A 14,018-nucleotide genomic window follows, 5' to 3' on the forward strand; every position below is an offset into this window, starting at 1 on the left:
TAGCTGGATTGTGGGTATGCACTGGTGTGTGTGAGCCCTGACACCAACAGCCTTTTATAGCTTCTGGTCCCACAAAAACCTCACCAAGTACCTAACGCTTCTATCTGAAGTACAGATTTTAATGGGATGATGTTGCTAATAAAAGCAAGAGAGTGCAAGAGCTGGCAGGACAATTCATGCAAAAACATGACCAAATCAGACTGGTCAGTTATCACAGCTGCTTTGCTTGAATGTAAATAGCTCCACAGAGCTCAAACCACCGCAGAATGAGCCCTGTCAGTGTTTCTTCACATCATAAACCACCTCATAAAAGAAGATTTTGTTACTAAATGGAAAAAAAAAATCAGAAGAAAAAAACCTGAAAACACTCTCATGTAGGAGAGGACCCACATTTCTGTCTGTCACACAGGATCCACATACACCACTTAGAAAATAAAATGCTTGCAGCTGAAACTCAGGGGACTGTGCTGAGTGAGGAGCTCTCTGCAATAGCCAGGGGAGCTGCAAAGGACAGAGAAGTGCTGGGTCTGGACGTGCGAGGGACATCCAGGCCTTGAACCCCCTTTCCTGGTACGACTTTAGGCTGCAACTTTCTTCACAGAATTCATGAGACAGGGGTGGAATTTGATGGGGTAAGCTTGTAGTTCAGCTTGGGTCCAGATCCAGGCCTTGTGAGAGACCTGTTTCCACCTCAGTGGTGGGATACACAGTCTCCACTAGGAAATTGTTCCAGTTTCAATACAATATTTACATCAAGCCCAGGTTTAACCTCACCCAACTGTCCTAGGAATCAAACCAAAATCATTCAATGGAGATACAAGAGCAAGTAGCCTGGAGAGGAATGTCTGACGTCCTGTTTCTTACAGTCCAGAGGAACACTTTAATGAACAGGCTGCTGCAGGAAGCACCTTTCCCTCCAGAGGCTTGAGAAAAGCCCACTTTGAGATCTTCCACTTCATTAACAGAACAGGCAGAAGTCCCTTCTGTACCTCTGGGCACACCATGCAGCAGATACATGATGCCTCTTGGATTTGGTGGCAGCTGGATGGGACACTCAGGCACCTACAGGTGGGACCTGGGCACTAAGGTGGGCCCCATCGTGCCAGAACACTCCAGTCCCTGTTGCACAGCTTGCTTCAGTATAAAACTGGGCGGGTAGGGGCGGAGTGTACAAGTGCAGGTGGGTTATCAGCTTCTCAGCACATGCTCCTTAACAGACTGCAGCAATCTAATCATCTAGGAAAGATTCTGTTCAACCCTAAACCAAATACATACAAAAACACAGTGGCAGTAAACATGCCCACATACAGTAGTTAAAATATATTATTGCATATTATAAACATTATATACAAGCTTAAAATGGTTTCTTTACCATTTACTTACAAGTGACATTTGTAGCTGAATGCCTTACTTACAAGTCCTCATTGCTACATGCTGAGAACTACCAGAGGTATTTGGCAAGACTATACACTAGAGGGAGAGACGGATGAGTATGAACAAGTGAACTGTCAGCCACTTTCCCCATCTTTAGCACTGCACCAGTATTTTAGCAACAACAACTGGTCAAGTGATTTACACCAGATTACAGAAACTAGACTAGCATGGTTCCTTAGTGTGTTTTAGAATGATCTCCTCCACACTGGAGCACGGGTTAAACTGCTGCATTTCACATTTGCAGTGGGTCATCTGGTTACAGATCCGGGGGCTGGTAACTGCTTGTACACTAGAGAGTGGGGAACAATAAATAGGGGTCCAGGATTAAATGAGTGGCCTTGTGCTTGACAAACCCACTTCTATCTGCAGTGGGTGCACACGTGCGGGATGGAGAGTATTTTCAAAGCAGTCTTGTAACAGTTTCTCTGATCAATGTCTGTCAAGTTCCCGGTGAGTCTTCTGCTTTCCAAGGAGGATGAAATGCTGTGGTTCCTTACAAAAAGGCTTTGCCTGAGGCTAGATCTCTGTCAGTGTGATCTTGAAGCCTTCGACCATGCTCTCCATGTGCAGGATGAACGTGTCCTCATTGGAGTAGTGCTCAATAATGTTGTCATCAATGTTTACCAAGATACTGGTGACAAAGGCAAAAATCAGTATTTTTACGTATAAGGACATCAAAAAGGAAAGCCACACATGCCACCACGTGTGCTCACTTCACTACAATGCAAAACCAGACTCTGGTATATGCCAGTACCAGGACAACAGTGGGAAATCATCACCAAAACGATACAATCTTTGGGATAGAGGCTGCTCCTTGCCAAAGCAGTTACGGTGTGAGACATGCCAGTGCTGGGAGGTTAACCCACTTAAGCTGTGCGCGAGGTGAGCTGAACTCCAGATCCCTGGAAGACCCAGGTAACTGGAAGATCCAGGCCTGGCATTAGCTCCCATAGGTATACCTCCATGCTACTCCTCAGCCACGCCACATGAGCTGCTGCACCTCTGTGGTATGAGGCGCTAACATGGGGATTTGTAACTTGGGCTTTGCACACAGGCCTGGAACTCAGCTTGGATGTGAGAACATCAACGACAGCTATTAGAAGTGTGTGTGAATGTTTTCCTCTTTACTGTAGAAGTAACAATCACAACACTTGGAAACAGTGTTAGAAAGAAGCAAAACATGAGAAGCTTCACCGGTCTTCTCAAAGGCTAAAGAAATCCCCAGACAAAGCAATGCCCCATGTTGCAGTTACAGCTGAAATTATATTATATGCTTTAAAACTATTTCAATACAACATTGTGGTTATTTAGAAGTAAAAAAAGTTTCAGATTTAGATTTATGGCAAGGAGTAGCAGCCTAGCTAGTCTGAAATCACAGCTGTGATGCTCATGTCTAAATTTACTCAGCCTGAAAGCCCTGCAGCAAACCCTGCCCACCTTCCAGACTCGGCCAGCAGCCTACTTCTTCCCAACACTGAGGGAAACTCCAGGCTGCCTCCAAAGCAAAGGCTGCACCTCTCCCACACTAGCACACTAACACAAGGTTACTAAGCATACAGTCTACAAAGCAGGCTTTATCCAAATACATTTTCCAAACACTCTGTTTCCTCACAGTAAGCCTACGAATACCGCTCAGACAGACTGGAGATTCGTGTTTCCCCCTCTGCCACCCCTTGCTGTCTCCACAGACATTAAGGTTTCAAGTGTATGGGCACATCTATTAAAAGTCTTCACACTGCCCAGCATCCTGAGCCCCCGAGGGATCTCTTGAGTACTTCTAACGGATCCTACAGCAGCCCCTAGTTAGTTAATTGGCTTACTCACCCCTTTTTGCTCTTCTTATAAAGTTTTGTAATCTTTTCAACTGGCAGCCCATACTTCTCAGAGATCTGAAATCATAAAAATAAAATAAAAATCATTTTAAAAGACTAAGGAGAAATGTGAAAGTATTTACGTGAGGCATTAAAACACTACCTCTGCAAACTCTGACACAATAGCCATCCAGAAAAGTCACTCACAACCACATAATAGCTTCATTTAAAGATGATTCAGGGAGGAGCAATCCTAAACATCTTGATCAAAACACCACAGTTGTCTCCATCCAGAACCCTGCAGACTATAGCTTTCACAGGCTGTGAGTCATCCAAACGGCCTCAGCATTTCCTAGTGCTCTGCCCAAGGAGCCAGCACCCTTCCCAGCTTCAGATTTTATCCGGGAGTTTCGATCCAATGATCTGCCTTTCTGCCATTTCTTACTCTGATCTTCTGGGCTCAGGGAAGCAAAGGCTTCTTCCACAGGCAGAAGGGACATGAGGAACAACAACAGGAGCAACAAAGATGTGCACATTTCTGTTTCTCAAGGGCATTTCAAGGTTCACTGAGCTAACCAGGGTGGTTCTTTCGTCTGAAAAGTATCCAGGGTACCTTTGACTGTGGGAGGGCTACAGACATGCCCCCCCCCCAGGATTAGGAAGTTTCTGTATTGTTGGCGAAGTGACTCAGTCTAGTCACTCGGGTGGCAAAATGAGAGCGCTGTTTGGCTCACAAAGCATCGTCGGCGTGTACAGATAACGAGATGAGATGCCGCAGAGAAGTGTATTAACAGGGTAAAGGGCTTCTATGGTAACCTCCTGCCAGCTACCGAAACGATAAAGGAGACCAGCGTTTGCAGGAAGAACTCCCTGCCTGCCAGACTGCCCACACTAACAAGCACTTCACAGGGGTCCTTTGGCATTGCTTTGCAGCAGCGTGTTAGTAACTTCCTTGGACGTCTGCTCTGCAGTGAGCCTGGGGTGTGCTCACAGAGACCATGTCCCTGAGCCCTCCCCCGCCTGAGCCGTGTTTCCTGTCCAAATCATGACTCTTCTTTGAGGTAACAGGTCTCACAGCTCATACTTTAGAAGAGAACTGTCCCAAAAGGTAAAATGATTATGGAAAAATGATTTTTTTTGTCAGTGATTAATGTTCTGTGGTACTCTGCTGCCAACCAAAGTAAATTTCCTGCTCTCCCCAAGTGAAATGAAGTCGCAGCTAAATGGCTGACTATTTATCTCCTGCATTAAAGAACTGAAGTGCCCAATTAAAAACCCATTTAAAGACTGCCAAGCATCAGTCACTGTAAAATCCTTTCTTTGTGTCTGGGCTCAGACTTCCGCTGAGGAAAAGTGATATTTTAGAGAAATAAATTAAAGCAATTATCATGAAATCAAAAAATGGAAAGAAAGCAATGGATAAACTCAGCACCAAGAGCAGATTCAACCAGCCACAGGCTGAACCCCAAGCATGGCTCCAGGCCAGGATTCCCTGAGAGAGAATTAATTAGACTACACTTGCCTACATCATTTCTTGTATAATTGTCATCTCACCTAAGATAACAATTTTGTACTTAAAGGTATAGTGTAACTCCAAGATTTGTGAACTACCAATAAAGCTTCTTCTATACTGCAGAGTTTCTTCTGACCACAGAGAATGTCTGTGGTGAACAGAAAGAGGGGCATGTAAATAAGGAGTAACTGACAAGGTGTACCAAGACCCATCAACTCCCTCACTTTTGCACCTAGCAGAGAACACAATACCAATGAAATAGTGGGTTGTAGTCACTACTTTGGTTTTACTCACATCAGCATGTTTCATTGCCCTTTGGACATGGTTCTGGAGACACTGATGGTAGTCCAGGTTTCATGTTGTCCTCTGCCTTGGGAGAGGCCTAATTCACCATCTAGGCTGTGCAACCTCATACACTGTACAGGCACACTCTCCATGCTGTGAGGAGCTTCACCCCCCTTGTCTTGTCTCTCACAACCACCCTCACTGTCAGACTATAAACCCATGTTCATGTATCTGAGCACCATGTAGCCCACCCAAAAGGCTTGGTCTAGCCCACAGAAAAGCTCAGTGGCCACATGGCACAGGGTGGAAATGCATCCCACAACGTGTTCACAACATACTCAGCTTCTCTAGAGCACATTCAAGTCTCTGCTCCAAACAGGGCAGAACAAAGGTTATTCAAACCCAGGGTTTGCCATATCCCTGTGTGTGATGTCCTAACCTATTCCCTCTACCCTCCTGCTACCCTCCATCACAGATGGGGGGTGGGGACAGGCTGCCCCCCTAGCTTTCACGAAAGCCTGACTCAGCCTATGCACAGAAATACAAGAAGAGCAGGATCCTCAGCAGGAGTCACCTACCTCTGGCCAGAAGCACTTGTGTAGGTACCCACATCTCACCCCTCACTCCCACTTTTCTCCTGTCTAACACCATCTTTCTAAGTCTCCCTTCCTTCAATGCCTGACCTGAGGCTGGTGACTCCTCTGGTACCCAGGTGCCACACCATGAGGGCAAATCTTGACTGTCTTAGAGAAGCCCTCAGAGAAACTTTCGCGTTCTCTTATTCTTTCTTACCCCCTAGCTCTGCTTATCATGAATAGAGTGATATCAGGGAAGTAATCTGGCGCTGAGCTTTTCTATCTGTGGTTTTGTGGTACCCCAAAACTTAAGCTTTCATGTAAAGCAATAATCTGTTTTATCAGATTGTTGAAAAAATCCATGTAATTAAGCAGGGAGAAACATTCCTGTGCCAAGGGGTTTTAATAGCTGATAATATACAGCATTCTGCACGTTCCAGCATCAAACTTCCCGAGGATATTTGGGATACCCAACACTCACACATTCCAAATGTTGCTCAGAGTGGTTTGGGACTCCGGGAGACCACTTCCTCTGGAAGCTATGAGAGGTAGGGCTGAGAAAGCCTTGCTTGTCACACAGCCTGCGACAGGTGTAGGATTTATATAACATGCAGGGATTAGTGAGCTTTGCAAAAGGCTTCCAACTGACTGAATAAGCACATTTCTCAGCAACCCCAAAGGATTCAACTAATTATACTGAACAGCAAGCTGTGGAAGCAAGGCTGGAAGTGGGGGTATGGAAGAGCCTCCCCCTCACAGGCTCAGAAAACAAGTCTCCAGTGCAAATGTGCTAAGTCCTGCTGCAGAATCTAAGAAAGCAGAGAGCTAGCATCTGCTAGGGCATCTCACTTAACACCCTCTTCTGAAACACAGTTGGTTTGTTGCCAGCTCAGGGGGAACACCGCTACTGCCAACTGACATGTGAAACAGCATTTCTCACCTGACCACAAGCAGACTACAATACATTTTTAAAAGATATCTTAATTAGGAGGAATATTTTCCTTTATCATCTCCATTATCCACTTTTCAGTCTTCCGAGCAGAGAATTCTTGGCTTCCCTTAGGAGGCCTGAAGCAGTGGGACAGCCTTCAGAGCAGCACTGAAGGTACCCACCGGTCTAGGTGTCCCCTTGGGCTGCAGTCCCCTGGCATGGCAGGTTTGTCTGTAGCTCGTATCTGGTTGCACAAGGCACCAGGAACGCTGTCTCTGACAGTCAGGAAGACAGAAAGGGCAACGTCTGGGCTGGTCGAGGCACGTAGGAAAACATCTTTGCCAACTTATTTCTACGGAATGGTCCAGCCTGTTGCCCCACGTTGGCTTGAAGGACACATACACAGACAGGCATCTAATAAACTTTCATCTAGGCAAGCTCTGTTGAGCTCAGCAGTTAGCTTTTAATTTTAGAAAGACTTTGGGAGATGCCTGAATTTCCCAATTTAGATTGCCTTCTGTAATGTGAATAAATATGTAATTATGCCCAATGTGAGACTGAGGCACCTCCTGAGATCCCCAGAGTTAACCTGATCTTGGGTCAGGCTGAGAGCAGGATTTAGAGCTGGTCAGTCACCACATGCCTGATGTTTTGTGACAGGCAATTGTTTCACCATTTTCTGTTAATCAGGACTGACTAGCATAGGATGCAAACACCTTAAAACACAAAGGCTTGCATTACTTTAACTCTTACTGTATTTCTGAAACCTGAGACCTCTAGATATTCGCCAGAAGAAAGAAATCTGAGAAGGAAAACAACATCATTACTCATGGAAAATCAGGAAAAAGCCACAGACCAGGAATAGTGACCAGCAAGAAAAATAAATAAAATCCATGAACAGAGAAGGAAGGTATGATTCAGGATCACTGCCACTGTCTTTCAGATCTTGGGCTCTATAGTATTCAGAGTCTCAGTTTCTAAGTTCTTACCACTGAGCATTTAGGATGTGCACAATTACAAAATTACATGATTTGCTGAAAATGACTGTAGAGAGTATTTAAGAATATGCAGTTTGACAGCTTTTTGGCACTGATTTATCCACAATACCCTGACAAAGAGAATTACAATTTTCTGAATGTGCTTCTTCCAGTGAACTGGGACGTTTTACAAGAGATCAGATTTCTCTGGTGCTGAAAACACGCCACTGAGTCAGCAGCTGTGCTGACAGAGGTATGCAGAAACCTTTCCTGCTTCTCCACCAGCTTTGTTATGTTACGCAGTGACTGGAGAACAGGCATGGAGAAGCACAGGCTACTGGAGATAATATATTCACGTTATCTGGAAGGGTTGTAGCAGGATTATAACATACTTTAAACTTCCATACAAAGACAAGATGAAATCACGTTAGAGCTCATCATGAATCAGGCTGCAGCCTCTTCAAGCCAAGCCTGGCTTTTATTATACGTGTGTGTTCTGACTAACAACTGCGCTGCGGTCACAGCTTACAAACAGTATCTGCAAAAGCACAGTTAGGACATCCTTAGAGCACAGCTGACTCCTCAGAGATACCCTGATCTGCATAGGTGCTTTAAATAACTCCACTCACCCAAAAATCTTTTTTGCCTTCTGCTACTGGCCAAACATTGACCAAATAACTTAATCCTTACAGCATCTGAAGTGTCCGGTATGTGCAACAAGACACTGCCACAGTTTTATGAGACACTTCCAGCACTCAGCTGAGCCCTTTAAGGGCACTTTGATCCATCCTCATCTTCTCTCTTCCATGTAACCAAGACTGGAAATCAACTCAGCATCCCACATGTCAACCTCACACCAGCCCCCTGACTGAGCAGCGGTTGCCTCTTAACTCTTCCCTCACCAAATTTCAGCCACCAGCTCATATAAATTGGATTAAATGTGGACATAACTACTCATGATCACAGCTAACAAGTTAACAAGCAAAAACTCAAGCCAAAGAAGCAGCAAAGAGTAATGCTGGTAGGTAGGTTGCTCTGGGAGCAAAGACTAGAGAAGGAATTTGAGACAGGAGGTATGAATGACAAGTCTGCATTGGCTCAGCAACTGCCTCTTACATGCTGGAACAGCAATTGCACAAAACTATATGAAATTCACACGGAAACAGTGGATCCTTGGAACTCTAAAACAGGGCTGTAAACATACCAATGGATATTACAGGAGAAGATTCAACAGGCTCTGAATCTTCAGAAACAAGCGTTTCAGAAAATGAAGCCTGCAACTCTGTGCTCCCCTGACACTAGCTAATTACCACTGCTTCTCAAGGCTCAGATCTCCAATGAATCAGCTCTGCAACACTGTTTAATCCCAGTAACCTGCTTTACAGCACTGAATTTGGGACATGCCAGCATTCCAGAGGTGTGCTTCAGAAAGTCTTTATGAAATGCTTTAAATATATTTGTGAATAACTTCATCTTTATATTATGTTTTATCTCAATAATACATTGAAAGCCTCAGGATTTTCTTGCCAAGACAGACTAACAAAGCGAGGACATCAGATACTTACCGCTTCCATTAGCCCCTTTACTGTGGGTGATTTCAGCATCAAAGCATCAAACACCTCATCTGCCTCCTTCCTCACATACAAAAGCACTGAAACAGAAAAAAAGTAAAACTTGGAGCAGGTTTGGTCAATTGAACAGATGAAACACCCCACACTGAGTACAAAACCAAATATTAATCCATGACAGATAACCCAAAGTGCTGAAGATGGTTTCTACTTTTAAAAAAAGTACTTTCATGTCATGAGTGATCTAACGATAGAAAACACACTGTAGTTACTTTGAAAACACAATTGATTTAATGTGAGAAATATGTTATCTTCAAGAATTTAAGCCTCCATTGACTGAAGTGAGAGAAACTAAACAGTACAGCAGCCATGTCCCTGGGTCATAGGACAAACACACAAGCCATGTTTTCCTAAACCTATGTTTTGGCTTGCATGTCTCCAGGCTTCATCCAAAAGGATGGGAAAGGACATTGAGAAATGGCAAGTCTGGTTTGCCTTTAACAGAGCATTGGAGAGCAAGGTCAACAAAAAGGAAAAGAAATAGCTGTGTCTGACATCACCACGCAGATGACTGCAAATGGCCCTGGCCAGTCTGAAAATAAACACTAGGGAGAATGAGTCCAAAGTCATTTGAGGCTTTCAGGAGAGACATCCAAAAGCACAGCTGGCAGGCAGGCATTTACCTGCATACACACCCCTGCTCAGGTTCCCAAATGCCATCTGCACCCCTGAAAAGCCCCTCTCTTCCTCCCTCAAATGTCCTGCTGGGTCTTAACGGTTCACAGACATAATGCCCCGCACTCCCAGGCTCTTGTTCTCCCCCAGACCTTGTGCAGGTAAACAGAGGAAACTGCTGTCCCATGGCAAGAGCAAAGCAGACCCCTACAAAGCAAATAAACATAAACGCTACAGAAATGTTTTAGGTGTTATCTCACGTGACTCTGATAAAGTAGCAGGTTAAATAAGATGCTCCACAATTTATTTTGCTCCCCAAATAAGCCACCTTGTAAAAAGGTGTTACATGTGCAGTGTTACATGTGCACTGTAACACTGTAACAGGTATTTTATGTCTGTGTGACAAGCTACATTGGTAATCATCTTTTTTCCCCTTTTTCTTTTTTCTTTTTTTTATGTAGACAAGAAGCAGCCACAAAACTGCTACCATGGGCATGCAGAGCCACATCTTTTTCACCTATGTTTTGGTCATTCTTGGGGACCTGCCTAAGAGTATGCTTTTAAAGGACTTAGAAGCTGAGATAACTTCGGGTCACAACCCACACAACTGTCAGAATATGAGAGAACAAGATAAATCCACAGCAGTAGTTAAGTTTTATTGGGTCTGATCTGTTTACTTGCATAAGCAAGCACTTGCTTAAAGGGCTAATTATACCTGTACTAGCACTTTTAATTATTTTGTAATTCTTTTCTTGTCACTAGGGAGCCGCCTTGTAACTCCTGGCTTTTCAAGCATCTGGACCTCTGCCAGACTTAATTATTACAAACATTATCTGAAAGGAGCAAAAAAATCACTCAGCCTGAGGTTAAAGTTGTGGACAGCATACAGTCCAAGTGCTGAGCTTTAAATCTCTCTGTTGCACTTGGCACATCAGGAAACCTTATGCTGAATGAAGGATCCATTACAAGGATAATGGGGAACTTGCATCACTGTTATATACACACAGAGCGCCAGGATTAGTAAACACATGAGGAGTTGTTGGGTTTTTTCTTTCCCCCGACCAGCTTTGATTCACTAGGGCACTTGTCCTAAGTGACTTCTGGTGACAATGACACCATAAGAAGCCCCTGTCTCATCCCTGCCCTCATGCTCTGCTACTCTGGTCTATCTCAGTGGATATTCCTGGATGACAAACTCTTTTAAACAGATATGAGTGAAAAAATCAGCCCTTTCTCCTGAGTCGTCCTCCACACCGACCAGGTCCCTGCTTCAGCACAGAATGCAGCCCCACAAGCCTTGGTGCCAGTGGGAAGGAGGGTGACTGTCCTGGAGGAGGGGGCACAGCCAGAGCCGAGGCAAAGGGGCTGCAAAGGCTGTTCTGGGCTCAACAGCATTGCCACTGGATGTCAAGCCATGACTGCCACAACGCGACACAACTCACACTTAGACCCTCTGATCCCGCTGTCACCACCTTCACAGCATCTAGATGGGCTGCCTCTAATAGTACAGATTAGCTGGTTTAGACAGAAAGTTAAAAGAGAAATTCAAACTTGTCTGACCTCTGCACCACCTGGCCTCAGTTCTTAACCTTCTTAGCAGCACCAAAACCCACTGCAGTCCCTAATGCTCTTCAGATATTAAAAAGAATCACAAAAGATGGGGTTGTGATAAATTTATCTCTAGTTACTTAAGAAATAGCCCTGATTCACAAAATTTAAGGCTGGCAACCAGCCTTTGCTGAAGGCAGTGGAAGTTGTTGGACCTTGGAGATTTTTGGAAGCCAGGCCTCCGAACTGAGGATTGAAGTGTGAAGGCAAAAGCACCATGTCAGACACCTCTTTGAGAAGTGTTAACAGGCTTGGCTCTTCACTGGCAAATCTGCCGAGGCAGAAGACAAGCAACAGACATGTGGCAAAAATGAAACCTGGGACATGATGGCACAGCAAGACGTGGGCCACTCAAAGGTCTGAGCCCAGGCATTACCACTGCTCTGACTGCCACCCTGTGAGCTGTCACTACAGTCTTTGTAACGTGGTCCCTGGATGGAGATGTGGCACGCTGCAGTCAAGGAAAGTAGAGATGGCAGCTGTGACCTGGCTTTACTCCCACATTTGGAATTTTCACTAACTGCCCAGACACAAATTCCCTGGGAGACAGAGTGAATGCTGTCCTCCATAGGAATGGTTCACAAAACACTGATTGTTATGAATCCAAAATATTTTGTAGTAGTTTAACATGACTTTCCTAAGAGACAAAAGCTAGATAAAAATATGACTTCAAGCTGAGAGCTACAGGACTGGAAATCTCCCTGATCTGTAATACAGCTGTTAAGATTTATAATTAACGGGAAACTCCCTATGAAATCTGAAAGGGAAAGTGATTTGAAAACTCTTACTGGGAACTCAAAACAGGAAAAGGCCACAAGTCTAGCTGAGTAATGAGCTGCACCGCACACTTGGTACAGATTAACATACTTTACATTTCTGTGTTTGGCATTGTACCTCCCTTAGAGGTCAAGGAGACAAAAGAATCATTCAGAAAGACATAGCTACCTGTGTGAGAATATGAACCTTGTTTTACTGATGGTTTGCAAATCCCTTCAAGCCTTATTCTCTCAAAGGCTGCCCTTTAATATTTTTTGCTTCCACCACACAGTATTACAATCAGGTCCATCAGGTATGGGTGAGGCCACATTCTGTCACTTCACTTCTTTATCTGGGCTCAGACCCCTCACTGTGTGCTGCTGGCCCTACGTTACACCAGTGCTCCATCTACACCTCTCTCAAGAGGTTATTGATTCTCCTGTACCACAAATCTGGGAAGAAAACAGAACATTTTAATACCCAGTGACTCCTGTGGCAAGAATATTGCCAAACGGGCAGATTGAGCTGAGCTGTGCTCCAGCAACACAATCCAGATGCAGGGTCCCCGATGGCAGGAAGTTCACTGGAGCAAAGGCCATGCTGGAAGAGGCTTGGCCTCCAGCCAGCACAGTCCAAGCTACAAGAAGCACTGAACAGGAAGGGGATGTGAAGACAGCATCCTCCAGCTTCTCTGGTTCTGTGCCTCCCCTGGATTTAATTACTTGACATCGCTTTGCCACCAGTTGAAAAACATTTTTTCTTCTTTCAAATCTTCCCCTTGAAATGGCTGCAAGTCCTGGATGGTATTAAAACAACTTACCACAGCAAAGGACAGGAATAATCAAAGCAAACCAATACCTCGTTGCAGGCAACACTCCAGGCTTCCAGCTGGGAAAGCCAGGTGAAAGTGCAGGAAATGACTGGTATTTATAGAGCCCTTGTGGCTGTCCCCTTCTACTTGGTGGAGCCCTGATAATGTGAATTTGGTAAAGGCCCTGAATCAACCACATGCAAATCTGTGGTCAATGCTGGCCACATAATTACTTGAATATCTTTAAATATTAATTATCACATAATTACTTAAATATCTAATTTAAATAAGAATATGTTCACATTTATTCCAGGAAGATACTGGTCTCCATCCTGAATATTCTTGTACATTTCCCCTGGTTCAAGCAAGCCACCCTAATGAGCAGAGAAACTTGGCAACCACAGGCTCAAGGGAAGTTGCTTTGATAAAGCTCAAATCAGTCTTACAAATGATGCAACTAAGAACAACTGAGCTCACTTCCATACCTCACAAACTGATGGGTGAACCTCAAAACATTTGCAAGTCTGAGTTATATCTGTCAGTCAAACCCCTGGAGCCTCCAAGCAACTCACATGACAGAACTCACAAGATGGAAGGAATAGTAAATATTCTCCAGGGTGTCTAACTGCGGGGGTGTAGGAAGTTACCACCTACTGCACTGAAGTGAAGCAAATTTTGTGGACAGACCCACCATCTGCTCATCCCTGCCTTCAATGGAAAGTTTAACAGCTCTACCTAAACCCCTGCTTCAGTGTTATGCATGTTCAGTTTCACTAGAATGGACTGGAAAAGAGGAGTTGGACTGGTACAGTGTATGAAACATGATTGTAATAATATTCATTAAGGGCACTACAAATAGTTAAGGGAAACAAACTCCTAAATAATTCAGTTATGTCCTATGGAAAGTGTCTGTCCATGCCTTATATTTCTAGTAAGATAGGACATTTCTGAGACTTTGTTCAGGCAAACCTACGACTGTAGTCAGCAGGAGCTGCCTGGGTAAGGCCTCTGTATTTGACTCAGTGTATCTTGCATATTTGCTTGTGATCCCAGCCAGAACAGAAAAGATGAGCA

The 14,018-nt window shown here is 44.4% G+C and overlaps 1 protein-coding gene across 1 annotated transcript in view; it reads right to left on the reverse strand.

The window, feature by feature from the left end:
* Positions 1–1,950: 1,950 nt before the first annotated feature.
* Positions 1,951–14,018, reverse strand: part of GRHL2 (grainyhead like transcription factor 2) — a gene marked incomplete at both ends in the record, with an annotated part of 52,668 nt that continues 40,600 nt past the window's right edge. The window contains 3 exons of the mRNA XM_084280261.1: positions 1,951–2,065; positions 3,259–3,323; positions 9,092–9,177. Of these exons, the coding sequence (XP_084136387.1) occupies positions 1,951–2,065; positions 3,259–3,323; positions 9,092–9,177 (266 nt within the window). The remainder of the gene's footprint in view (positions 2,066–3,258; positions 3,324–9,091; positions 9,178–14,018) is intronic.

The sequence above is a fragment of the Gallinula chloropus genome (assembly GCF_964237585.1).
Source record: "Gallinula chloropus genome assembly, chromosome: 2".
In the NCBI taxonomy this organism is placed as follows: Eukaryota; Metazoa; Chordata; class Aves; order Gruiformes; family Rallidae; genus Gallinula; species Gallinula chloropus.